At 51.2% G+C, this 27236-nt stretch overlaps 1 protein-coding gene across 1 annotated transcript in view; it reads left to right on the top strand.

The window, feature by feature from the left end:
- Window positions 1–23841, top strand: part of CHAT (choline O-acetyltransferase) — a 47698-nt gene extending 23857 nt beyond the window's left edge. The window contains exons 8-15 of the mRNA XM_036829100.1: window positions 4902–5071; window positions 9262–9362; window positions 10240–10368; window positions 13284–13406; window positions 16374–16515; window positions 16670–16732; window positions 21636–21773; window positions 23504–23841. Coding sequence (XP_036684995.1) covers window positions 4902–5071; window positions 9262–9362; window positions 10240–10368; window positions 13284–13406; window positions 16374–16515; window positions 16670–16732; window positions 21636–21773; window positions 23504–23773 — 1136 coding nt within the window. The 3' untranslated portion in view covers window positions 23774–23841. The remainder of the gene's footprint in view (window positions 1–4901; window positions 5072–9261; window positions 9363–10239; window positions 10369–13283; window positions 13407–16373; window positions 16516–16669; window positions 16733–21635; window positions 21774–23503) is intronic.
- Window positions 23842–27236: the final 3395 nt, after the last annotated feature.

Here is a 27236-nt window from a genome sequence, read left to right as displayed (position 1 = left end):
CCTTAGTCACAGTCTGGATGCTTTCAACCTCTAACAGAAGCTCCAGGGCCCTTCAAGGCCTCATGGCCTCTGGAATTTCTGCATCGCCGAAGCTGTCAACTCCCCAGGCATGGGTGGCAGCTCCTCCTATTACTCAACTCCGACTTCTACCTATTAAGCAGGGGCTCCTTGAGGAAGATTGATTTACCACATTAAGCGAGCCTCCGTGTGCTCGATGAGGATGTCACAAGACAAATGGCTCCTGCCGTGTGCCTCCAGCCCACTGCCCCGTGTTTCCATTACGTTTGGGCCAGAGTCATAGTGGATGAGTTTGGGTGTAGTTCATTTTCTGCCTTACACGATAAACTTGTCAGCATTTGACCGATCAGCTGCTTGTATGCAGGGAGTTCATTTGCAAGGCGACCTGGCGTCCCAGCTCTGCTGTCCTGCTCCCATTTCACTCTGTCTAATGAGCTAGGACCCAGTTCCTCTTGGCTGGTGCTGCGCTCCGGGGCCCTGCTCAACCTGCACGCAGTGGTGATAGTTCAGCCCCTCCTCAGGGGTCCCTCTCTCCTGCCTGGAGGTGGCTGCGGCACTGATGCCCAGGGAGCTGTCCTTTTTCGCGGCCAGCCTCCAGTCACCCGGCTGGGAAGGCGTGCGCCAGACTCCCACTCTTCTGCACAGAGGCTGCATCAGACCTGCTCCCCAGCCTCCGAGATGGACAGGCCTGCCGTGGGCTTCCTGGGGAGCTGCAGCCTGCCCACTCCACACTGGCCTTGGGGCTGTTTCATAGGCAAATACCAAGCCTGGGCTCTCAGAGCTCACTGAGACATGGGCCAACGTGTGTAACATCGGGGCTGCCCATGGTCCCCAGGCCCAGGCCCACCCCAAGCGGCTAGGCATCACTGACAAGCTCCACCCACAAACCTGGGTGTCTACTGCCTAGCCTCAGAGCCTTTTCCAGCACTGTTATCTCCCTTCCTCTCCACCTATTTGAATCAGACCCAGGCCTAGCCAAGGCCTCCCATGCTTTGAAGTCCCCAGCCACCCTGATCCCAAAGGACCCCCAGAATAGCACACAGTGCAGGGCCAGGCACCATGGCCATCGGCAGGGACTCCTACAGGAGCAGAGGGGGGCAGGGTGGGAAGCTTTGCAGAGAGTGAGGAATCCCTTTCCTGTCTCCATCTCTCCCCCGTCCCTTCCATCCCATGAAGCTCCATGCCCCAAACGTAGTAATTTTCTGACTTTCAAGGGGCTGGCTGAGCTCCTCTGAGCTCCCTCTCTGAGCTGTGCCCACAGATCTCAGCCTCACCTATCCATGCACACTCAAGTCCATTGCCAGCCATGGACACTTTCCTGTGCCCACCTGGGCTGGGGACCCAGGCCCTGCTCTCTGTGAGCTCAAAGGCGTGGGAAGAGGGGGCCAGATCAGGGCTCCTGGAGCTGGACTGTCGGTGACAGGGGTTTGGGGCGCGACAGGGTCACGCACCGTAGGGTCATGCACAGTGCGGTAGGAGGTGGCGGTTATTGAGGTGGCTGGTCCAGCACTGGGCTCAGGTTCCGTGTGAGGCCGGCCTGGTGGAGAGAGCAGAGGGTCCTCACCGGCCCTGAGCAGGCAGCCGAGCCGGCTTCTTCCCGGTGTGAGGCGTCCTGGAGGGCAGGGGCTCTCTGGGCTGCTCCCACCCACACCGGGCTCAGGGTCAGTACCATGAGAGGGTTAGGGAGCTTGGGAGGATTTGACGAGTAGAGCTTTGATAGGCAGAGAAGGAGAAGGGCCCCCATCCAGGGGGCAGCCTGCGTGACGGTGAGGGGATGAATGTGCGCAGGTGACCGGGAGTGACAGGAGGCTCCTGTGAGGTCCATGCAGGGATTCAGGGAAGGCGACCCGGAGGGGCAGCAGATGCGAGCAGTGGAGCTCAGGAGCCATGTTGAGAAGTTTGGATCCTTCCTTGTGGGCCGTAGAAGTTGTTTCTGGTCGAAGAGGGTGACGTGGTGACTGTATCACACTTAAGGAAGGGGGGAGGGGAGTTCTTCACCCCCCCAGCCCACCCCCACCACAATGGTGTCTCATTTGCCGTTCGGTCCCCAGGGCATGGCCCAAAACCTTGAAGTGGATCAGATGAGGCAGGAAAGTCCAAGAGGCCACGTGGAAGGTGATGAGTCATCCTGGACCCATAGGAGTCAGGAGGGATCCGGAGCTCCCAGTGCCCCCCAAATCCATATTCTAGACAGGAAGCGGGCAAGGAAGGGCCGAGGATGGGCTGGCTTGCTGGTTAGCCTCATTCCCAGAGTAGAAGGTCTCCTCTGAGAGACATCTCCTTCCCCCAGGGTTTGCAAGAGGAGGGAGGAAGGGGATAGTGGGGACTGCAGACTCCTGTCACTCGAGGACGTGTGTGGACCCCTCTCATGAACCTGGAGAAATCACCCTGGCACTGCACAGGCGGGGACTGCACAGGTGGCCTTAGCATCTGTGTGCCCAGTAGGTGTTGAAGAGACCCAGGGGAGGGTGTCAGGGATTGCCTCACTCGAGGCTGCCTATGCCAGGAAGGGAAACAGCCCAGAGAGCCCGGGGTGAGGCCAAGAGGAGGGAGGAGCAGACAGCACTTTCTCAATGGCCGTTCCAGGCCCCTAACTGGACAGAGGAAAGGATGGGCAGAGTCCGGCTGTGGTCCTCACTGGCAGCGTCAGCTGTGTAATCAGCCTCCCACTGACTGGGGAAGGTGCTGCTGTGCCTAGCTCAACCCATGGGCAGGACCTGGCTGGTGAACAGCACGGGGAGACCTGAGCCTGAGGGTGTGGAAGCCGTACCTGCTCCCACACATTCCTTGGACTTCAGGAAGGCAGAATCCAGACGACTATGACACACGATGGGTATATTTCTTGGCTTCAGGCTCTGGAAGGAAAGAAGGCTCCAGAGCTGGGGACTACGGTGGGGGTGAGGGCTCTGAAAAGAGAAGTTCTGATTCAGCAGTCCCTGGGGTTCCAGTGGGAGGGGCAGGAGGGGAGAGGAGCTTGTGGCTGCAGAAGCAGAGGGCTGCGTGTCCAGGCTCAGAATCGAGGGGCGCAGAGCTGACTGCAGGAAAGAGCAGGGCCAGCACCCAGGACCAGGGCCGCCCAAGGGTCTGCGTCAATGCTGAGACAGGAGGGAGCTGGGAGGGGGCTCGACTGCCTTCTTGGAGGGATCTTCAGCCCCCAGAGTGTTTCTCTCTGACACAGAGGATAGCATTCTGGACAGGGATCTTGTACTTAAATACCTGCAGGGACAAGAGGGTTAAATAAAGGAGAGAGGACTGGGGCAAACCAAGGGTGCAGCTTCTCAGCTCCAGGTAATTCCTGCAGTGTGAAGATGTGAATCCAGTGTAACCAGACTGTATAAGTTAGTATTAGATTTGGCCACATGTGACTGAAAACCCAAAATAATAGTGGCTTAAAAAAAATAGAGATTTCTCTCTCTCTTCCTCTCTCTCTCACGTATACCAGAACTGAGCCCTCCAGAGCTGATAGGTGGCTAGGATTCTTCCATCTCACCCCGAGGTTGTGGCCCACAGCCTTCTGGCCCAAAACGGAGGCTAGAGCTCTGGCCATCACACCTGTGTTCCAGGCAGCAGGATGGAGGAAGGTGGAAAGAAGGGCAAAGAGCATGTGCTAGTTGTATTTAAGGAGGTTTCTTGGAAGCTGTCATATAGTGTTTCTAGATTTTGTTGGCAGAATTGAACACATGATTTCCCCCAGCTGTAAGAGAAGCCAGGAAATGTAGCTGTAGTTCTGCTCGTCCCTGTGCCAAGTTAAAAACCAGGTGTTCGATGACTAAAGGGGGTATGGATATTGGAATATGCCACATAATGCCCCTTTGCTTCCAAATAACAGGCACTCCATCTTCTCATGCATAGAACACACTGGGGCTGGGGGAAGGGTGTAACCCTGCACCTCATCCAGCTCAGAGGTCAGGAGGTCTGGGTGATGTGCAGCCCTCGCCATCAGGTCCTGATGCCCACACACCCTGTGTGGGATGGTGGAGAAAGAATACTGTCACCACAGTAAAGACTCCTGATTGGGAGAAGGGATACACAGCAGCACACAGTCAGGTCCCACTGGGCAGGCTTTGTGAATCTTCCTGTGCCTATTGGAGGAAGCTGCCTGGGGCAGCCCATCTGGCCGGCCCAGCTCTATTCCGGGAGGAACTCCATACCCAGTGTCCCCCATGGAGAAGTCAGACTCCCTTGGTGACGTGTCTCCTGCACAACTCAGTGACTTTTAGATGAGTTCTATGTGCCTGAGACTGCCCCAATGATCTCATCTGGATATAGGTTAAGGGGCAACCTGGCCCTTCCACTTACCCTCTGCGTGGAAACAACAGCTGGGGTGATGGTGGTGGAAGGGGGCTGGGAGAGCAACACCCTCACTCCCTTACTTCCGATTTTCATGTGAAATTGACTAATTAAAATTTTTTGGCAACTGATGTTTGAAAATCATAGTTCAGGACAAATGAACTTGCTTACGTGCCAGATGTGGCCCGCAGGTGTGAGTGGAGGATGCCGTTGGATGGGGGAATTGGAGCTCCTTCTCTGGCACAGGCTGGCCTGAGGGTCTAACGTTTACGGGGAAGGTCCCACACCACCCCTTTTCATCCTGGCAGGAAGGACCAGTGACCACACATCTGGGGGCAGAACTGGCTACAGCTGAAGGGCAGGACTCTTGCAGGGACCCTGAGGGTGAGCTGGTCCCTGGGGTTAGCACAGAAGCTCAGGACAGTCAGGCTGACTTCCCGGCCCACCCCCTGGGGTGGTGGGGGACTCAGGCCTGGCTCAAGATCTGGGTGTCCATACGTGTGTCCGCCTGTGGCATGTGGGGCTCTGCAGAGGGGACCCCAGGCCCGGGGCAGGGCAGGTGCTAAGTAAGGCCGTGCTTGCCTGCCCTGCAGACTCCACCAACAGGGACTCTCTGGATATGATCGAGCGCTGCATCTGCCTGGTGTGCCTGGATGCCCCGGGAGGCATGGAGCTCAGCGACACCAACAGGGCCCTCCAGCTCCTCCACGGCGGAGGCTGCAGCAAGAATGGGGCCAACCGCTGGTACGACAAGTCCCTGCAGGTAAGCCTCCCCCTGGCAGGGCCAGTGGCCGGAGCCGCCTCACGCTTACATCCAGCAGGCTCTCTTGCTGACCTCTGCTGCCCAGGAGGCTGCATCTGGGGCCGAGGGAGCGGAGGAGGTGTGCCATTGGTGTCAGGCCCTGGACTGGCCAGAGCTCTTCTCGGGAGCAAGTGGCCAAACCCAGCTCCAACCCCCTAACCTTCCTGCAGCCCAGCCTAGGGGGCCTCTGGGTCAGACCTGGGGCTCATTCCCCATCTCCCATCACACACTGTAAGGTGGGGGCATACCAGGGGCTCCCATCAAACAAATCCTCAACACATTCAGCAAGAAGGCACATGAAAAGATGCTCAACACCACCAATTATTAGAGAAATGCAAATCAATACTACAACAAGGTATCACCTCACACCAGTCAGAACGGCCATCAACAAAAAAATCTACAAACAATAAATGCTAGAGAGGGTGTGGAGAAAAGGGAACCCTCTTGCACTGTTGGTGGGAATGCAAATTGATACAGTCACTATGAAGAACAGTATGGAGGCTCCTTAAAAAACTAAAAATAGAGCTGCCTTATGATCTAGCAATCCCACTACTGGGCATATACCCTGAGAAGACCACAATTCAAAAAGACGCATGCACCCCAATGTTCATTGCAGCACTATTTACAATAGCCAGGACATGGAAGCAACCTAAATGCCCATCAATAGATGAATGGATAAAGAAGATGTGATACATATATACTAGGGTGTCAGGCCATGGACCGGTGTCGGGCTGCGGTCTGTTAAGAATCGGGCTGGGCTTCCCTGGTGGCGCAGCGGTTGAGAATCTGCCTGCCAATGCAGGGGACACGGGTTCGAGCCCTGGTCTGGGAAGATCCCACATGCCGCGGAGCAACTGGGCCCGTGAGCCACAACTACTGAGCCTGCGTGTCTGGAGCCTGTGCTCCGCAACAAGAGAGGCCGCGATAGTGAGAGGCCCGCGCACCGCGATAAAGAGTGGCCCCCACTTGCCACAACTAGAGAAAGCCCTCGTGCAGAAACGAAGACCCAACACAGCCAAAAATAAATTAATTAATTAATTAAAAAAAAAAAAAGAATCGGGCTGCACAGCAGGAGGCGAGCGGCGGGGGAGCGAGCAAAGCTTCATCTGCCGCTCCCCATCGCTCCCATTACGACCTGAACCATCCCCCTCTCCCCCAGTCCATGGAAAAATTGTCTTCCACGAAACCAGTCCCCAAAAGGTTGGGGACCGCTGATATATACAATGGAATATTACTCAGCCATAAAAGAAACGAAATTGGGTCATTTGTACAGATGTGGATAGACCTAGAGACTGTCGTACAAAGTGAAGTAAGTCAGAAAGAAAAAAACAAATATCGTGTATTAATGCATATATGTGGAATCTAGAAAAATGGTACAGATGGACCTATCTGCAAAGCAGAAATAGAGACACAGACGTAGAGAACAAACATATGGACACCAAGGGAGGGAAAGGGAGGGTGGGATGAATTGGGAGATTGGGACTGACATATATACACTACTATGTATAAAACAGATAACTAATGAGAACCTACTGTACAGCACAGGAAACTACTCCGTGCTCTGTGGTGACCTAAATGGGAAGGAAATCCAAAAAAAGAGGGGCTATAGGTATACACGTAGCTGATTCACTTCTCTGTACAGCAGGAACTAACACAATATTGTAAAGCAACTATACTCCAATTTAAAAAAAAAAGAATCACGTCTGATGCCTGAAGATGTCAGCTTTTCTGAATTTCCGTCACCCTGGCCTGGCCATTTCAATACACCTCCCTTCATCCTTGAGGAGTAGGGTAGCCCAGCATCTCCACAGAAGAAAAGTCATAAAATGAAACAAAACCATTCATATATATACTTTTTGAATTTATTTTTATTTTTGGCCGTGTTGGGTCTTCGTTGCTGTGTGTGGGCTTTTCTCTAGTTGCAGCGAGCAGGGGCTACTCTTCGTTGCAGTGCGCGGGCTTCTCATTGCGGTGGCTTCACTTGTTGCGGAGCACGGGCTCTAGGCGCACAGGCTTCAGTAGCTGTGGCACGTGGGATCAGTAGTTGTGGCTCGTGGGCTCTAGAGCGCATGCTCAGTAGTTGTGACGCACGGGCTTAGTTGCTCTGCGGCATGTGGGATCTTCCCGGACCAGGGCTCGAACCCGTGGGCCCTACATCGGCAGGCGGATTCTTAACCACTGCGCCACCAGGGAAGTCCCTGTTCATATATTTTTCATTCACATGACATCAGCCCAGAAACAAGGCCTTCACTTTGGCCTGGAGAAAAATACTCACACAGATGAGGACGAAGATTGGGCCATTCATTCCCGTCCCCCATTCTTTTACCCCAGCTCGCCGATCCTGAATCTAATCTTATTTGTAAAGCCCCCGCACTTTCACAGTGACCATATTAAGTAGCACGCAACCATCTTTACGTTTTGATTTAGCATCACTCACACTGGTAAGCATTTCTAGGCCGCCTCTCGTTTTTCTCCCTCTCTGTCCCCTACATTCTGCAGGTTATCCTTTTTATTGGTTTGCATATTGATTCTATTTCTGCTGAGTTCTCTCCCTGCTGTGCTGGCTATTTAGCCTCCACCAGTGGTGCTAATGGCTTGTAATCTTTCATGGAGCAGCTGTGGGATTGAAATGATACAATGGATGTACAGGACCTGAAACATAGTAAGCCTTGGTAGTGGTTTTTAAAAGGTAACATTTTCCTCCCTTTCTTTTAGCGACAGGGACACAAAAGCACTAATGTGTGAGTGGGCACAGCCCTCCCCTCCTGCCTCACGTGGATGACCGTGCCCACCTCTGGGCTCTTTTGCAGGCAGGACAGATTATCAGGGGAGCTGGAAAAGCCAGACAGGCTCCATGAACGTGAACTGAAAAGTTCAAGAGCGAGTCTCAGGACAGAAAGGCAGGGGACACAAAGGGAGAGAGAAAAGAGCCTGCAAGGGATGAATCTTGAGAGAAACTCTGTGGGAAGTGTGTTTGCTTGAAGAATGGGAGAAAAAATTCGGGCAGCTATGAGATTGGAGGAGACAGGGAGACAGCTCAGAGGTGTGCTGTGCCACAGTTCCCTGGAAGGTCTCATAAAGATTTCAGCAGCTTGTTTATTTGTTTGCTTGTTGGTTTGTTTGCTTATGGATGACAGGCTAGTACCTCTTGAGTGTGATGCTGTGCTGAGGTGGACCTTAAGGCAGCCCCACTTTATTCGGGTTATGCTTTAAGAATCAGATTTCATTCTTCTCACTATTTTCTCCTAGTCCTTTTGTACATACTGAGTATGTCCCTTTTCCAAGTCAACTAAATCCAGCCTTTGTATAGTCATAAAAATCATAAGTAATCTTCACAGTTCCCGTGGGCCTTTCATATGCCTTCTCTCTAAGCCTCACATTGATCCGGTGAACTGGGCCTTATTGGATCCATTTTAAATGAGAGCAAACTGAAGCCAGAGAGTTGAAGTGTCTTGTCAAAGCTCTCCCAGCTGGCAGGCAGCAACCGCAGAACTGGAATCAGGGTCCCTGACTTGAAGCCCAGGCAGCAGTTAATGGGGCATCTTTCGTACACCTTTCTTTCACTCCCATCAAGGGATATTTTATTTCTCCCTAGGAATCTGCACACCATCCAAAATGGATCATTATCTTTCATTACTCATGTAACAAAATTATTAAGCACCTACTATGGGGCGATCCTGGGAATAATATCAGTGGTGGCCAAACACACAGGGTCCATCAGACACATAATCACACAAAGCAGACCAGGATGGTGGCCCTGATGTGTACCGTGAAGGGGAAACAGGGCTAACAGGAGCCGAAGGAGCTTGCCCAGGACCTGAGGAGGGTGTGCACCGCCTCGGAGTGAGCTCTTAGGAATCGCTGGGCTACTTGAGCCGGGGAGCTTTGGGCTCCACCTTCACTGCCTGGGGCATTTCTGGGAAGGAGGTCACACAGTTTAGAGCTGTCTTGAGGCTCCCATACTGTCAGGCCATGGCAATTGCATGCAGCGTTCTTTTCAGGAAGTGATGTGCTTTGGTGTCCCTAGAGGAGAGTTTCCCCCTGAGAGATGGGGGCAGAGGGAGAATGCAGGGTTCCTGACCTGGGGCCCAGGGGCTGGTTTGAAATATTGACTGTCCCAGAGGTCCACTCACTTCTCTTTCCTATTGCAGTTTGTGGTGGGACGAGACGGCACGTGTGGCGTGGTGTGCGAACACTCCCCATTCGACGGCATCGTCCTGGTGCAGTGCACGGAGCATCTGCTCAAGCACATGTGAGTCTGGGAGCAGAGCCCCTCCCGAGCAGCCAGAGGAGGCAAAGCCAGACTGCCAAGCAGCCGCCAAGCTAAATGTGGGCGGCCGCTGGGGGGCCACGCTAGTCTGGAAAGTGTCTTAGCAAAAGATGAATTTGAAAACCAACCTGAACAAGGCATCATATGCTTTATCGGTCATGGACAGAAGGGGCAGACTGAGCAACAGGTTAGGGGCAGTTAGGGCAAGGCTTGGCCAAGAATTCTCAGCTTTAAAGGAACATCTGCTTTGGTCCGGGGAAGTCCAGGTCGATGTCTTGCTTGTCCAGAGTCAGGGCTAAGCCTGCTGTTGACCCAGCACAGAGGGGAGGTCTCTGAGCTGCACCTCTTTCCTTTCCCTTGGCCTGGGTCTCTCTCTCCAACTCCCATCCTGGACAGACTGAGTACTTCTGTGTCCCTTAAACACACCAGGTTCCTTCCTCCATTCACAATTTTGTTCATTCTCTCCTTCTAGGATCTTCTCCCTGAATCTATAAGTTCTTCCATGATTTAGGAACTCTTCAGGATCACTGAAAACCCAAACCTGCCCTCGTAAACAGAACAACACAATTTGCTTGTTCCATTTGTCCCCGAGTGTTTTTTAAGAGTTAGTGGTGTAGCATGGTCAAATGGAAAACGTGGAAAGAAATACTGGGCTTTGGAGTCAGGTGGAACCGGATGGAATCCTAGCTCTGCCACTCACTAATTTAGGTGGCCTCTCTGAGCTTCAGTCTGTTCAGCTCTTTCATGGTTTGGGGGGCAAATCAAACTCCACCAGCTAAGATGACTGCAGCACAAAGAAACAAGCTGCCCGCAGCCCCCCAGCTTGCGGGCCACAGGAGGTCACCCCTTTGTCCTGCAGGGTGAAGACCAGCAAGAAGATGGTCCGAGCCGACTCGGTCAGCGAGCTCCCAGCACCCAGGAGACTGAGGTGGAAATGTTCCCCGGAAATTCAAGGCCTCTTAGCCTCCTCAGCAGAAAAACTTCAACAGTAAGGAGAATCCCAGGTCTTTGGGGGTGATGCTCCAGGGGTCATCCTACAACGCCCCCGCCCCACCAGCTGCCAAGGCACCCTGGAAGCTTCCAAAGACCCCAGCCCCTCTGCCTCCTCTCACCTGCCTCCGCCCACCCCCTCATGGAAATGTAAGCAAACTAAAGGGGAGTTATAACTCTTGGGGAAATAACCTTGCTGAAGAATCCATCATTTCCATAAAATGCAAACGTGGAGCTATTTTTTTCTGCAGGTTTCACCTGACTGAGCAGAGTCAAGGCGGGGAAATCATCCTCTGCTTTCAGGGGAGTCATAAACAACTGGTTTGAATAGGTCATTTGAATCCAAGCTATTTCAATTTGCTTGAATTTACACTGCAACTTGACAAGGGGCTTTTTTTCCCAAGGGCCATGCTGGCCCTAAGGGGACCTAGGCAGGAGGGCCAGGGATGGATGCGAGCCCTCACTGACAGTGGCAAGGTGTGCTGGGAGCCACGGGATGGCAACTAGATCTGGACTTTGGTCGTTCATTCCCTCATTCAATAAGTGAGCATGAGCACATTGATTCATTCTTTCATTCATTCATTCATCAAACATGTGTAGAGCTCTGGTGTGTACCAGGCCTCTGGTAGGGCTCTGGGGACACAGAGAGCAATGTGCCACGGGGCCTGCCCTCCATACTTTAGTGGAGGAAGTAGACCCCCAACACAAAAATATCAGATGCAATAAGCCCCAAAACCAGAGAGAGGCATTCGAACCTGAACACACAGAGGACACGGGAGCTGGGTTCTGCCAGGATGTTGAGCGAGGGCTTTACGGAGTTGGGCCTTGAAGGATGACTAGGAGTTCGTGGTACCAGCAGCTGGGGGAGAGATAGGTTCATAAGAGATCAGGCTGGTTTGGAGGCCAGCAAGTGAGAGAATGGCCAGAGTTGGGGCAATAAAGGGAAGTCAGGGTCACATTGTGAAGAGCTTCATGTCCTTATGTTATGGGGGCTGGAAGCCGTCCTGCAGCAGTGAGGAGCCCCTGGAGGATTTTTTTTTTTTTTTTTTTTTTTTTTGGCTGTGCTGGGTCTTCGTTTCTGTGCGAGGGCTTTCTGTAGTTGCGGCAAGCGGGGGCCACTCTTCATCGCGGTGCGCGGGCCTCTCACTATCGTGGCCTCTCTTGTTGCGGAGCACAGGCTCCAGACGCGCATGCTCAGTAGTTGTGGCTCACGGGCCCAGTTGCTCCGCGGCATGTGGGATCTTCCCAGACCTAGGGCTCGAACCCGTGTCCCCTGCATTGGCAGGAAGACTCTCAACCACTGTGCCACCAGGGAAGCCCCCCCCTGGAGGATTTTGTGCATGGGGTTTCGGGGAGCCAGCGAGGAGACTGTGGGAATAGCACAGGTGAGCAGGACAGAACGTGGCCGGGCTCAGAGGCCGAGGGCTGGGGAGGATGAGTCCACAGCGAGCTGCTGGGGAGGTTGAATGGCTTTCTACGGGGAGGAGGAGAGGCCTCAGGTGTTTATCTGTAAAGCGGTGCTCGTATCTCAACCCTACAGGGCTGTTCTTGGGACACACAGGCTGCTAGGAGAGTGAACTGGTGGGCTGGTGAGCCCTGGGCTGAGGAAGGAGCCTGTTTACTTTCAGGGATTCAAGCAGGTGTCACGCAGTCCCGAGACCCCCAGCTTCCCTTTCTGGAGGACCAGAAAAGCCAAGAGAGGCATGTGGGTGGGGAAGCAGGAGGAGCTGAGGGGGGTCTTGAGCTGCCATGGAAGGCAGGTAAGATCTGATGGCCAGGGCTTGGACAAGAGGTTCCCAGGTGTCTGTGGTGACAGTAAGCTCAGCCTGTTGGGGGACGGTGGGTCAACAGGCCCGACTGAGCAGTGAGTTCCCGTGAGCACTGGGCCCTCTCCGAGTCCTGATGGGTCCCCGGAGCCTGGCATGGCCCACCGAGAGCTGAGCTCACATGGCTGGAGAAATAATTCAAGGCAAGGCAGGCAGGGAACAGCAAATCCTGAGGGAGTGTGGGAGGGGGGTCAGGGCTGCCCACCCAGGGCTCTGCGTGCGCACACACACACCCGCGGCTGGTGGACGGGTGGTGAGGACCTTGCTGGACGTCGCTTCAGGCAGCAGTCAGCCCGGACCCCAGACTCACTGTGAAGGAGGAGACTGGTCAATATGTGAGGGTGGGCGTGGGGGGAGACCAGCGCTGCAAGGTCTCAGTGTGGACTCAGGGACTCTTCCTGCTGCTCTGACAACGATTCGTGAGCAGCGAAGACCTACGCATGTCCGGGGAGGCTCAGCAGCACTTTCTGGGTAAAATGGGTTTTCAGTCACCAGCAAAGCCCAGATGAGCAGCTCTTGCTGTGGTGACCGTGACCAGCGGCCAGGCTCCAGGCCTTTCTTCCACAGCACAACAGGGACGAGTCTCAGCGAGGAGATGCTGCTTGCAGCCATCAGAGAAACGGGCTTTTCCCTGGACATAGGGGATTTGCAGGTCTGGCAGGATGGCCGGGATGCCAAAAGAGTCCATAGGGATGCTGGACGCACCTTCCCAAACAGATCAGATGCATGGCCTCTTTCAGGCCTTCTTCTGTGGGCAATGAATTTTTAGGACTTTGTTTGTGGGCAGTGTTCTCCCTGCCCATGCAAATGTCCCTCGTGCTTCCGTGTCCTTCCCTGCAGCCAGGCCCACCTCCCCTACCCCCAGAGCAGGGCCACTGCCCTACCCAGCCAAGCCTCAGCTTTAGCTCAGAGTCACCCTGCTTGGCGTGCCTTCTGCCACTTCCAAACGTCAAGGCCTGTCTCTGACAGTGCACTGGATATCTAGCGTGCTGGGACGTAGACCAGGATGGAGAAACTTCGTTAGACCCTGTGGTGAGTGCATTCTATTTTGCATGTGATGAATGCATCTTTTCTTTTTCTTCCACAGAATAGTAAAGAATCTCGACTTCATCGTTTATAAATTTGACGACTATGGGAAAACATTCATTAAGCAGCAGAAGTGCAGCCCCGATGCCTTTATTCAGGTGGCTCTCCAGCTGGCCTTCTATAGGTAAGCACAGCCTGCCAATGTGGGCTGACTGACAGGCTACTCTAGAGCCTAGAAGCATCTTGGAGGGAGAGATGACTTTCTGTGGGCCTAGAGGATGGCGGTATGATCAGGGCAAGCTGCGTGGAAGGAGGTGTCACCTAACTGGGTTTCAAAGCGTGAGTCCAACCTCAGAAATGAAAAGAAGGATATTGCAGTCAAGAAGCTGGCGAGCGATGGCCCAGGGGCACAGAGCTCACAGGGAAGGAACGCAGAGCTCACAAGGGCCAGGCAGGGGATGAGGACGTCAGGTGAGGAGGCTGCTTCTCCTCCTGATCTCACCCAGCCCACCTGGGTCCCTGTATTATTGTGACCTGTTCCTCTCCACGTTTCCTGGCCTTGATAAGGAAACGGAACTAGCATCCCCACCCTGCCCGCCCCGGCAAGGGGGTCAAGTCAAAGATTTGGGGCTTGATTTGTCTCTGTCTCTCATTCCTCTCATCCCCGTGTCAATTCTCCTCCAAATGTCTACCCTCCATCCTCTTCCCTTCACCTCCACTGCCGTCGGCCCCTTCCAAGCCCCCATCATCTAGTGCTTGGTCAACTGTAGCATGCCCTGGTTGGGAGGGGGGGGGTCTCTGCTTCCACTCTTGTCCCCTATAATCCTGTCTTCATGAAGCATGAACTTTGAAATATGCAAATCAGTCTTTATCACCTACCATGTTTCCCTTCACGCTTAGAACAAAGTCCAGCTCCCTGAAAGGCTCCCTGTGGACCAGCCTTCCCTGGGGCCCTGCCCCCAAGCTCTCTTCTGCCTCCAGATCTTTGCTCTGGCTCTGCCTCTGCCCACCCACCTGTCGCCACTGCTCTTCACATATCAGCTCCTTCCCACCGCTCAGGTCTCAGCCCAGGTGTCAGCCCTCAGAGGCCACCTCGGGGCCCCTTGCCACCCAGTCCTCTGTCACAGCACATTGTGCTCTTTTTCCTTCATGGCAGTCGTTATTCACGTGGACTCCCTTGTTCATTGATCTGCTGACTTTGTTTTCTAGACTGTCTCCCCCAGGCATGATGTTCTGGGGATCTCGCACTCCTGGGACAGAGTAGGCATCAGGGACTGTCACAGACATGAGAAGACACTGCAGGAGTTTTAGCCCAGGGTGGCACAGTGAGGTGTGTGGTTTAGACAGATCTCTATAATGGTCGCTGTGTGTTGGGGAAGGGATGCAGCGTAGGGAAGTAAGGGTTGAAGGCAGGGTTGGGAGCCTAACTGGTCTTTTATAGGAGGCGAAAAGTAAAATGCAAAATAGATCTTCCTCAAGACAGGGCTGGTCCCTGTTGGTTTCAGCGTTCCAGAAGCAACAGCTCAGAAACTGGCACGGGCAGTAAATAGCACTATGCCCCCACCAGAACCTGCTTTCGGTTTGCAACCAGGGGAGGCATAAAGCGACCTTGGAGAAAGCCAGGGCAAGGAGGTATCACTAATGAGCAGGCAGCATCCCAGAGCCCAGTGTCCCACGCAGGGGGCTGTGACTCATGAGGAAGGGAGTGCAGCCACTCTGTCATCTGTCAGGCTGACGTCACCCCACACGAGGATGGGCTCATCGCCAGGACATGGAGACCTCGCCGGCAGGACCTGGCCTCTGGAACTGCAATCAATGCCGTTCTGATACTCAGATGGCATCTGGCTAAAATGGGCCACGAGGTCAGTGTCCTGCTGGTGCCATAATTGGGGACACTGCTGCACTGGTACCCCCCTGGCAAGCACTTCAGAGCTTCAGATCCAAAGCCCAGAGGGGCTGGTGGACACTGCATAGAGCCTCCCAACTCCACCCTCCAGGGATCTTTGCTGTCACTGGACATGGCCAGGAATAGATGTGGCCAGAGGCTCCCGGGCTCATTGAATAGGCAAAATATGACCTGCTGCCCATGGAATGCATTCTTCAGAGTTTCAGCTATAACAAAAAAGATATTTTTTAATCTGCTCCTAGATTCAGCAGAAATCTGGAAGCTACCTAAATTGGGGTTGATCAGCGACCAGCCAGTGATGGCATCTACTTTTGTGCTCGGCATGGCATTTGCCCCCAGGGGCTAGAGAGATACAGGATATGAGCTCCCTGCCAGAGTCTTGGAGAAATGAGACATAAGTGTACAGAAAATGCCATTTGCTTGGCAAGCCATATGGTGCCAAGCACTGTGCCAAATCAGACTCGGCCTTCCCTCCTCCTGGAGCTCACCCAGGGTGGGAGAGACATGCCCCGAGGAGGCCAAGATACAGGGCCCCAACTTGCTGTGTGACTTCGGGGTGTCACTGCCCGTCTCTGAGTTCTACGTCTTTCCCCTCCCTGACCCCAACACCAACAACTTTCCTGACTGGTGAGAAGGGCATGTGCCAGCCTGGTGTGCAAGGGGAAAAGACTTGCTCTGGCTGGTGGGGACAGCAGCCACTGCTCTTCTGGTCACAGACGTGAGGGAAGAGAGGCACAGCCCTTGTGCCCATGGGTCTGTTTGGAAGCCCTGCTGCCCCTGGACGGTGAGCCTCTGCAGCGGCTGACACCCACGGCCACTAAGGCCCCCTCCCTGCCTCGATCCTTAGGTCATGCTTGAATTGTTTTTAAATAAAACAGGATTCCCTCAAGAGTGCGAATGATGAATTAGTCCATGCTGTGCTATTAATCAAACACTCATTGGATCTCACAGAAAACTCTAGGTTTCCCACCAGACTGGGACTTTTAAAAAACTACCAGTCACGTCTTCCTTATTTTATATCCACACAGTATCACCCACGCAGGAAAGTGTGCTCAGCATTTCGTATCCGAGGCTCCCCGACATTCATCTTTGGGGAATCTCCTCCAGAATTCTATTAGCGTTAAAATGAAATACTGTGCAGAGCGAACGCAGGATTGTAAAAGTAAGGGGAGCTGAGGCTATTTCAGCATTTATGACTCCCTGAGAAGGCAGCACCGTCTGCCATTCCTCCTGCATCCCGTGCAGGCTCCACAGGAGACTCGTGCCCACCTACGAGAGCGCGTCCATCCGTCGGTTCCGCGAGGGACGGGTGGACAACATTCGATCAGCCACTCTGGAGGCGCTGCGTTTTGTGAAAACCATCACTGACCGCACGGCCACCGTGCCGGTAAGTCCTGTTGGCCCGAGGAGTCTCAGGGGGACCAGTGAGGCGGCTGTGGACCGCCTGTCCTCTCGGCCCCGAGACAACCAGCTCCTTTAGCTTGTCTGCCGCTGAGCAGCCTCTTAAAGCCCCATGCGCTGTGTCTCTGGTCCATTTACAGGATTCAGAGAAGCTACTGCTCCTGAAGGATGCCATCCGAGCCCAGACCGAGTACACAGTCATGGTGAGTGACCTCGCCTCAGCTCAGGACTGTGGCTGTGCCCAGACCTGGGGCCTCAGCATGGGCTCTGGGTGACAGCCGGGCCACCACCTGTGCAGCGACTTGGTGAGGGCACCTCCCCTCTCAGGGCCTCCTCTTTCTTATTTTTAGAACCTGGGTAACACACCACTCCTGGTTTTTACACGGATTTTACAAGAATACAGTGAATGGGCTTTGAAACAACAACAACAACAATAATAATAGCACCAACATGTATAGCACTTTACAATTTATACAAGAGAGTCAGATGTGTGGTGGTCTGCACACTTGGCACAATCTCAGATGAGGCGGTATTTATTCCCACTCAGGACTAGTTTTGTCTTCTTATTCTCCATGTATTTATTTATACTGCCTGTGAATAAAAAAAAAATATTTGCTGAAAGTTAATGGTGAAATCGAAATTGTAAGGGAAATGTTTCCCTAGTTTAGGGAAATAATATATTTTCTAGCACTGCAAAGCCATCATTTGCATACAAACAGAGAAAAAGCTACTACTTGGGCTGGTGATCAATGTATTAATTGCAAATCATTCTGATACAGTCTTTGAAGGATCATATAATCTATGAAAAGGAGTTGACTGATTTCACTCTATATACTTGAAAGCAAGCACAACACGTATCTGGGTTTTAGAACTAGCCAATATAGGCTTTTCTGTAATTCAGTTGCTAGGTCCCTGATTCATCGGAATAGCTAAGTGTTTGTTCTGTTTGGGGAAAATCAAGCTCGCTGTCATGTATTCAGTGGGTATCCTTTGTTTTCCCGCTTTATGCCAGGCAAGGCCCTGGGTACTAGGAAATAAAAAATGAAGCCCTGTGCTTGGGGAGTGTACCGTGTAGTTGGGAGAAGAGGCCTTACATGCTTCAGGAAGTAGCAGAGAACATGGAGGAGCAAGCTCCTTCTTCTGCTTGGGAAAGCCAGGAAGACTTTTCAGAGGAAGTGGTGCTTAATATGAGACTTGAAGCATGAAGAAGTGCTTGTCAGGTGGGTATAGAAGGGAAGGATGGCCCCAGAAGGGAACAGCATGTGCAAAGGCAAAGAGTCTTGAGAGAATAAGACATATTGGAGGAAAAGCAAGTAGTTCCATGTGTGCAGCTTGCAAAGGACAGAAAAGCAGGAAAGCTCATGACGCTGGATTTACCTGTCACAAAGCTTACCCTGGTGACAAGGTAGAAGGACTGGTTGGAGCGTGGGCTGGTCTGCCAAGAGACAGAATTAGGGACCTATATAATGTTTAGCAGGAGCTGGTAAAAGGACTGACGTAGAGCAGGGGCAGGGGGTGTTGAAGAGGAAGACACAAACTTCTGATCAAACATGGTGAACTGAACACAAGGGTTTACTGTCACTCCCTCTAAAACCCTCAAAAACATCAGCAAAGGGGTGTTTTTTTAAGCCATAAATACACTAGAGCAAAGAGAATGGGAAAGGAGATGACAACAAAGTTTCAGAGCTGGAAAGTAGAACAGATGGCATCTGACTTAGCAGACCAGAGAAAGCTGAAACCCAAGCGAACAGTGAGGGAGACCCAGGAGCCCAGTAAAGTGCACTGCAGAACCTCAGAACGGCTCAGGTGTTGGAGGCTCCACCAGAAGTAGGAGTGCATGTGGAGCTGAAAAGAAGAGGATTCGCTGATGATCTATATGAGAAGCAGTTAGCCCCTCAGTTCCTCCTTTGATCTTAGTGTTGTCCAATTTCCTTGGTATGAAAAAAAAAAGAGTCTGAGAGGAAAAAAAATCAAATACAAAGATCAGGAATAAAAACGTAATTGGGCTTAACATCACTGGAAGGTGGAAGATAGTGAAACAATGCCTTCAAATTCTGAGGGAAAATGATTTTTAATGCATATTGTATACCCAGCTAAACTATCAAATTTGAAGCTAGAATAAAGACATTTTATACAGATAAGGTCTTAAAATTTTTACTTATTAAGCTCTCTTTCTTGTAAAACTATTGGAGGATATAGACCACTAATGTAAGAGAATAAAGCACAAAAAGGGAAGTCATAAGCTCAAACATCAGAAGATTCAACACAAGAAAGAGGTAGAGAAAGAGGATGAGAGTAAAGGGAGATCCCAAGTTGACAGCTGTTCAGCAGACCCAGAGAACAATCAGTCCACAGAGAAGCAAGAAGTGAAAGGAGAAATTAAATTGATAAATTATCTGATACATTTTAATGTATTAAGGGAAGTTTTACACTTCCAGCTAAGGGTTTAGGAATCAATTAGTTACAGATACATAGAAAGGTAAGCAAGTGGGAAAAATCATAATTTAATTACTTACAAATTGTCATTTCTAGGGAAAACAAAAAACTGAATAAGAAAGGAAATCTAATCCTAATACACTACAGGACTCAACTGTGAATACCTGCATAATTATAACCATGTAAACACTGAATATTGATCAAGCAACAAGGAGTCCAAATGTAACTCTATTTGGGAGCATAGGAGAGTAGAAGTGTATTTGGGGAGTGGGGATATAAAAGAGCCAAAGTTTCATCTTCTATAATAAGAAAACTGAAAAATGCAGTAACGGCAGTCTCAGCATGTTGTTTAGAACTAAGAAAGTCAGTCGCTAAAAGGGTTCCAAGTGATTGCTTCCGTGGAGTGGGACTCAGTGCTGGCAAAGCGACATAAGCCTTTGGCTTACTTGGGGTTTTTTTTTTAACTATAAATATACAACTTTGATAATGATTTAAATTTTTATGAAAAATTTAGAAAAATATCCTCCAAAGCATTGCCATAGGCTTCTGTTATTTTAACTATTTTAAGTTGGTGAAAACGACTAAGTAAAAGAGACAAGGGATGGAAAGAGGAGAGCTATAAAGATGCTTTGTGGGTAAATCTGGTACCTGGTTGGCCGTGCAGGGTAAGGGACAGAGGGAGGAAGCCAGGAAACCTCCAGATATCTGGCAAGTATATTTGGTAGTGGTAGTGGAGAAAGGAAATTCCAGGGAAAGGAGCAAATGTGGTCCAGACTCGCTATCACATACTCTCACAGCACCTTATGCTTTTCCTTCCTAGCATTTACTCGGTTTTTGATCACAAGCTTATTTGTATGGTTGGTTAACATCTGTCTCCCATCACACCTAAGCCTCCGTGAGGCTGAGTCTGTGACTGCTTTGTTCTCTAGCAGCTGCTCAGGCACATAGTAGGTACTCAATTAAGATCCCTTGAATGAACGAAAGACTGAATGCTGAGTCATTTTACTCGTTACTACTCGTGGCTGTGATCCAAACAACCTGTTAAATCAACCCCAGTTGCTACAGTGACTTCAGAGATGGTGAAAACAGGGGTGGATTGGCTGCTGCACAGAGTAGCTGCTTTGATAGATCTACACAAATCAGTCATTAAACAGAGGCAACCAGAGAAATTTAAAGTGCATCTACTTCATAGCTGGTCTGTCTCACAGTTCTTCCCCTCTGTCCTAATGGGGCACGTCTAAAGTGAGCGGTGGTTGTATAACATGTCTTTTCAGCCCATAATTAGGTGCATTTGGAGAGACTGGGGCCTCTGAGTCATCTGTATGCATTCATTCTCAACTGAAAGAAAACAGCTGTCAAATTCCAAAACGTGACTTGTAAACCTGAACAAAGTTCATTGTGATGGGAGGTTTCCTCCTATGTGGGGCGTTAACAGCTAAGTGGCCATCTTATGTAACCATGAAACCCCCAAGAGTTACTCACAATTACCCTGATGTTGATCCAGAGGTTAATACGAGAGGCCAGATGTGGCCCCCATGTCTCCATCAGCCCCCCAAATTGCCCCAAATAAGCATGTAATCCAAGCAAAACCCATGTGCATGCTACACATGCAGCTTCCAGTGGGGAATATGAAGAATGAGTGCCCTGGCCTCACTGCCTCACTTCCAGCCACACCACCACCACCCCTGGGCTCCTCCTACATAGAAATTCTCTTACCACTGCTTCCACTGCTATTCTCTTACCCCCCTTTTTTTAAAAGATTTTTTTGATATGGACCATTTTTAGTCTTTATTGAATTAGTTACAATATTGCTTCTGTTTTATGTTTTGGTTTTTTGGCCACGAGGCATGTGCGATCTTAGCTCCCCGACCAGGGATTGAAACCGCACCCCCTGCATTGGAAGGCAAAGTCTTAACCACTGGACCGCCAGGAAAGTCCCTCTCTTATCCTTTGATAAGAGTTCAAATACCTGTGACAAAAAGAAAAACCCTTTCTTCATCCAAAAACCCTTGAAAATGTGAGCTGAGCCTCTGCTAAGCTGTCTAGTTCCTGTCTCAAAATTATTCTTAGATTACGAATCCAGTTTAGTTGAATTGATTCTGAGCCTACGAAACAGCAGCCAAGACTCAGGAACAGACCTCAGTGCTCTCTACCCCTCATTCCTTGGGCTCCTGCTGGAGTATGAAGTGTTGGTTGTGGTGAGAGTCTGTGGTGAGAGTCAGTGACAGCCCGGGGCACCCCTCCCCATGCTTGGATGGGGCCCAGCACCCGTGCTCCTGCCCAGATTCCTGCCCTACCTGAGAAGGTACTGGGGATGGCCCAGCCGGCCCCACTCTTTCCACTTAGAGCACGGAGTAGTTACACACAGTGAACGCCAGCAGGGACCATGCTGTTGGGAGGACTCAGACTCACTGACTTTTAACTCAGGCATCCTTGTGTTAGAACCCAACCTGCTCTGGCTCATCCTGTGTACGTAGAAATGCGCAGGGGCCCAAGGAGCAAAGGCCGTGTAGTACAGTGGTCGGTCCTGGGCGGTCACCCACACACATGGTCTGCAGCAAGTACTGGGTAGGCGAGAGCAGTTAATCCCCATTAGCATTTCGGACTAGAGAGGAGGGGAGGAGGGGGAGCCCATGTCTCATGTCCTGTTCTTTGTCCCCAACTACCCAGGCCATAACAGGGATGGCCATTGACAACCACCTGCTGGGGCTGCGGGAGCTGGCTCGGGAAGTGTGCAAGGAACTGCCCGAGATGTTCACGGATGAAACATACCTGATGAGCAACCGGTTTGTCCTCTCCACCAGCCAGGTACAGCCCTAGCATGGCCGTCACCCAAGAAGCCACTTAGTGGAAGCAGTGGGCTCTCTAAAGAGCTTGGTGTCTACAGCCCGCTGCTTTAGAGTCAGGCAAGCCCTGGCTCTGCTTCCAGTGAGCTGCGTGGCCTTCAGCAGAAGGACCTGAACGCTCAGAGTGCAGGTCTCCCCACCTTCTAAATGGGCATAATCACGAATGCCGCCTTAGCAGAGGTGGGCAGGATGGGAGAACACCCATTCCGGTGCCCTAACCATTAGGCTTACTCCTTCCAATGTTGCCTGAGACGTGGTGTTCCACCATGGTGACCACAGGCTCTGAAGCCCGACAGGCCCACAGCAAAGTCCTGGCTCAAGCAGATGCGACAATATCAGTGGAAAGCCCAGCGCCTGGCACGGACAGGGTCCTCCAATCAGGTCACAGCCATCATTCTAAGGGGCCACTGCCGGCCCAGCATCTCCTAACCAGTGCTACAGGCTTGTTCTGTTGGAGGACCACTGACACAGAAACAGAATGCAATCCATTAGAGAAAGGCAGCCATTTAGGGGAGAAATTACCTATTCCCCCCACCCCCGCCCCCCGCGAATGTCAATTTACTAAAACTCCACCTCATCTGCGAAAAGCTGGACGTGGGCAATAAAAAGGGCTGATAAAGTTGTGTTTGAGGATAAAAGCCCACTCAGTAATTTCATTTTGGCATTATGGCAGTGAGCTTGCAGACGTGAATAAACGAGGGCAGAACACAACAACATAAATTCTTCAGGAAACCATCCATGGGCAAAAAGTGCTTCGGAACGGCTTTATGGCCTTCGGCTGTTACACGGCAAATTTATCTGACAATGAGGTGACTCTATTAGCAAGACTAATGGTTTGTTCTGCCCCATTAAAATGGCCAGTGTCATTTCTGAAGGCCCGAGCACACAGAGCCTGTGGGTTTAAAGCAAACCCCACCCTGCACCTGCTCAAGAATGTGCTCTATTTTCCCTCTAAAGCCAGCTAATAAAATTAATTTAGGGTGTGGTGACTCTTTTTTCCAACTGGAATGAACATTTCTGGCTTGAATGCCTTCAGAAACACTTTCTTGGTTTGTGATCCAAATTACAAAAATCTCTGCCCTCTGAATTCAAAACATATCAGGTACATAACTAAAACTCCAGTTGATGGCAATCTTTGAAACGCCCAGTGCTGGGTAATTGTGCGTGGCCAGGCTGTGGGGAGAAAATCAGACCAGCCAGGCAATACTGACAGTAATTAAGGATGTGGGAAAAATCGACAGAGAAGACGAGCCAGATTTCCTGCAGTTCATAAATTACTCCCTCTGGGAAGCCATCTAACTGTTGGGTGCCACCAGGGTACCATTTAGTAAATTGCTCTGATTGCCTCGGTGATTCAAACAGCCCCCAGGTGAAGGAGAGACTCGGCTGAGACCCAGCACCGGGTCACTCTGGGAGCTTCTGACTTCACAAGTAGAGCAGATTTCACACCAGGGAGGGCCTTATGGCCCTTCCTCTTCTGATTTCATGCAGTTAGATGGGTTTGTTTTGACGGCTCTGGCTGTGGCCATCCATGATGAAGCAATCAGTTGATGTGGTTAATTCAGTCAAACACCCAGGTGGAAAATAGTCAAAGAGAAGCAAATATCCCATCGAGGCCCCTGGGTCGTTGGAACGCCATGCTTTGTAGCAGACTTTCAGAACAAGCAGCTTCTGACCTGTCCTCTCCTCCAGGTGCCCACCGCCATGGAGATGTTTTGCTGCTATGGTCCTGTGGTACCCAATGGCTATGGCGCCTGCTACAACCCCCAGCCAGAGAGCATCCTTTTCTGCATCTCCAGCTTCCATGGCTGCAAAGAGACCTCTTCAACCAAGTTTGCAAAAGCTGTGGAAGAAAGCCTCATTGAAATGAGAGGCCTCTGCAGTCGGCCATCGTGTGCCACGGGCAAGCCACTGGTGAAAAAGGAAAAAGTAACAAGGCCCAGCCAGGGGCACCAACCTTGACTGCTGCCACTAGGTTTCACCTCCCCAAACCCAGCATTCTGCAGCTGCCAGACCCTGCTGAACCCCTGTCCCAACCCTTACCCCAGCTTTCTGTAGCTCCCCTGTAACTCTGGACCCAACACACAGACCACACTGAGGCATCACACAAAGCTGGAGTGTTAGGAGGAAAGCGTCCCTCATGATGCATGGGAATTGTCATTATTGATCAAGGTGCCCTCAGGCCTGTGCACTGGGAAATAAAACCAGCCTGGCCCGGAGGTGGCCTGGGCGAGATGGGGAAGGCACCACTGCCTTCCCTCCATGGCCATGGAAGCTTAATATTGGTTTGCTTCCCAGCAGGACCTAGCGTGTCCAGGTGATGTTTCTGCCCAACGAAAGAGTCACCTTATTATGTGCAATGTACCCAAATGAACCACAAAGGAAGAGGCTAACTCCAGGTCATTACCTTGTGTCTTTTTGGGAGGAGTAGGGGGCTCTGTTTTCAGATTCAAAGCAGTCTGATCATGGCATTCAGAGTGACCTGCCCCGAGACACACAGTTCTGTAAGCACTAACCCAGCCCCCGACATACACACACACACACACACACACACACACACACACACACACACACACAGAGCACAAGTTAATTTAAAATATAATGATCTGGGCCTGCAGACACATTTCTCCTTTTGCCTCCCGGAAGCAGCCTTCCATTGAGTTCAGAAAATCTGGTCGGGCTAGTCTAAAAGGGAAAAAAAATGGTCTACCATTGCCCTGGAGTAGCAGCTGCTCCCTGCTTCCCCCGGGGACGTGGCGGGGACCACTTCCCCAGGGGTCCTGCCACTTGCATTTTTTCTGGTTGCGTTCCCACCCGCCTTCACAAGAAACATGCCCTGATAGGTGATCTGTCTTTTAGAGGAGAGAGGGATGCTTCGGGGGTTTTCTGCTGCTGTTGTTTATTTGTTTTGTTTTGTTCATTCTGAAGAGAGGCTTTTAAGAAAACCACTGTGACGTTAATTTCAGAATATGATCTCAGCGGCCTAAGCAGGACACCCTTGGACAGCTGGGCTCCTTTATGTGGAGGATGTTATCTAGGGATTCTGCCTAAAACTCGTGCGGAGGAGCCCAGAGCAGGGCTCTCCACTGGCCTGGGGGCTGAGGGCACAGCTGGCAGAGAGCGGGGTTGGGAGGAGGGAATGGCCACATGAAGAGCCAGCCCTGACACAGGGGCAGACAGTCCACAGAGCCGAGGTGAGATTGTCTGGGGAGGCTGTGATCGTGGAGGAGATGTGAGAGGCACTTTCTGCTGGGGCATATTTTTATGGGAAAGCAACCAGAAAGATCAAAACTGCAAATAGCTGAGGCAGTCTGCCTCTGTCCAGGGGAGGCGCAGAGCTGGGCTCCCGTCACGCTGAGTTCTGCCATGCTCCCTGCGGGGTTTTCTGGAAGAGCCTCCCTGCCCCTGCCCATCCTGCTCTGTATCACTCTGAGCCCTCCGCACTGGCCCAGGGACCCTGCGCGTGTCCCTTCTTCAGACCACTGCGCCAACTCTCTGCACTTTGCCCTGTATGGAAGCGGGCAGGGCTGAGATGGGATGGGCCTTTTAACCTTCACTGGGCTCTTTGTAACACAAACAGCCCAATGTAGTGAATTCCTTCAACCCCTGGTTTTAGATTGAGGATTTCTATTGGATGATCTGGGAGATTCCGGCACTGCCCTTCCAAATTATTGGTCTATAGGTCCATGCTCCTTCCCTCACACGTCCACCTTCCTGCTCCCCCTGCAAAGGTGCAGCCCAAGAGTTCTGGGAATGTTTGGGGAACTGCTGTCCACCTGCTGTTAAGTTGACCCAAAGCCACTTATCTGTTCTCATCAAATGACCACAGTGAAGATCCGAGTTCTCTTCTGGTTTCTCTCCATGGATTTCTGGGCAGGCAGAGAACTCTGGTTTGGGGATCAGGCAGCCCCACTGACCTTGGCCAAGAAACTTAAAAGCCCAGAGACTCAATTGCCTCCATCATCAAATGGGGACAAGAGTGTCCCGGCCTTGTGAGGTTGTCAGGATTGTATATCACGTGTGTAAAGAACTTTCCACAAGCAAGTGGGCACCGGTGCCCGCTGTCAGGATGATGTTACCCCAGCAGGCATTGTTCAGGTGATGTTTGTTTCAAACTTTCTACACTGATTTGACAGAACCGAACTCATATCTGCCATTCTCTGAGCGTAGGGAAATGAACCTGACTGTATATTCAGGTATCAACCATGTGTGGATGGCAGACGTTTGGCTGGAGGGAACACCTCCTCCCTCTGAGGAAGGGGCTGGAAGCTGGTCTTCCCCCTCCAAGAACAGGTGGGTGCACTGAGCCTTTATGTAAAGGGAATGCTGAGCCATGGCCATGGGCATCTCTGCGGGGACCCTGGTAAAGGAGACTGTTCCAAGTGTCCCCAAAGGGATGGAAAATGAAACTTGGAGACAGACATTTGGGGGACAGTGATGCATAATAAAAATGTATGTGGCCACCTTACAATATTGCTAAGTTTCCAAAATATATAAAGTTGATATTTGAGTTCTATTTTTATAAAATAGTTCTAGATTTATGGCAATATGTACATGTGTATTTATAGCCTTTCAATTTTAGGTTACAGTTTTGTGCTCTAAAGAAATATATGTATGACTAAAGAACTGTATATTGCAAGCACTATATTCAAGTTATTTAAAGACTGTAAGTCTGTATTCAATAAAAAGTAATGCCAAGAAAGATGGTGTTGGCTATTGTTTCTACCCAGAAATGCTATAAAAATTCTGTAGTAAATTCTGTGAGCTGGGTCAACAATTCATTCGCCTCTGAGGTCTGACAGCAGCAGTGGCAGATGTCTAAAAGACAGGGGTTGGGAGAGAAAAGAGAGGAAGGAACTTAGTCTCTCCTAGTGTGTGGCATGCCACCACGGGGTGGGGGTGAGGGGCAGAGAGGCTTCACGGGATGTTTGTGATCAGGTTGGCAGAAACCTGGGTGTAGAGATGGGTGTTTCCACTTAAGCCTGCATGAACATGCATAAGCAGAATGAAGTGGAGGGAAAAGCATCAGGCTCAGAGGTGGGGTGCCTAAACTGGAGGTCAGCTCTATCTCTAGCTTGCTGTTAGAGACAGAGTGACTTTGGGGATGTCACTTTCACCTCTCTAGCCCTCAGTTCCCTCACCTGTAAAAGGGGGATGTTGATATCAGCACTACCCATTTCCAGGGTTGTAGCAAGATGACAGAAGATGGTCACTGTTCGAAAACTTAGAAGTGATGTAAAAACTTAACATCCTTACTGCAGGCTCACAAGTACATGTGCACACAGGTTCCTACACCCTGCACAGCCCTGCACCCTGCACAGGTATATTCCCAGCTGCAACATCCCCTCCACAGCCCCAAGGATCCACAGAACCAGAACTGAGATTCCTTCAAATAGAAGCCCAAATGGAACCTTAAAGTGTATGA

This window comes from Balaenoptera musculus, chromosome 16 (genome assembly GCF_009873245.2).
Source record: "Balaenoptera musculus isolate JJ_BM4_2016_0621 chromosome 16, mBalMus1.pri.v3, whole genome shotgun sequence".
In the NCBI taxonomy this organism is placed as follows: domain Eukaryota; kingdom Metazoa; phylum Chordata; class Mammalia; order Artiodactyla; family Balaenopteridae; genus Balaenoptera; species Balaenoptera musculus.
Note: the sequence above shows the minus strand (reverse complement) of the source record. Positions and strands in the feature narration are given on the sequence as shown.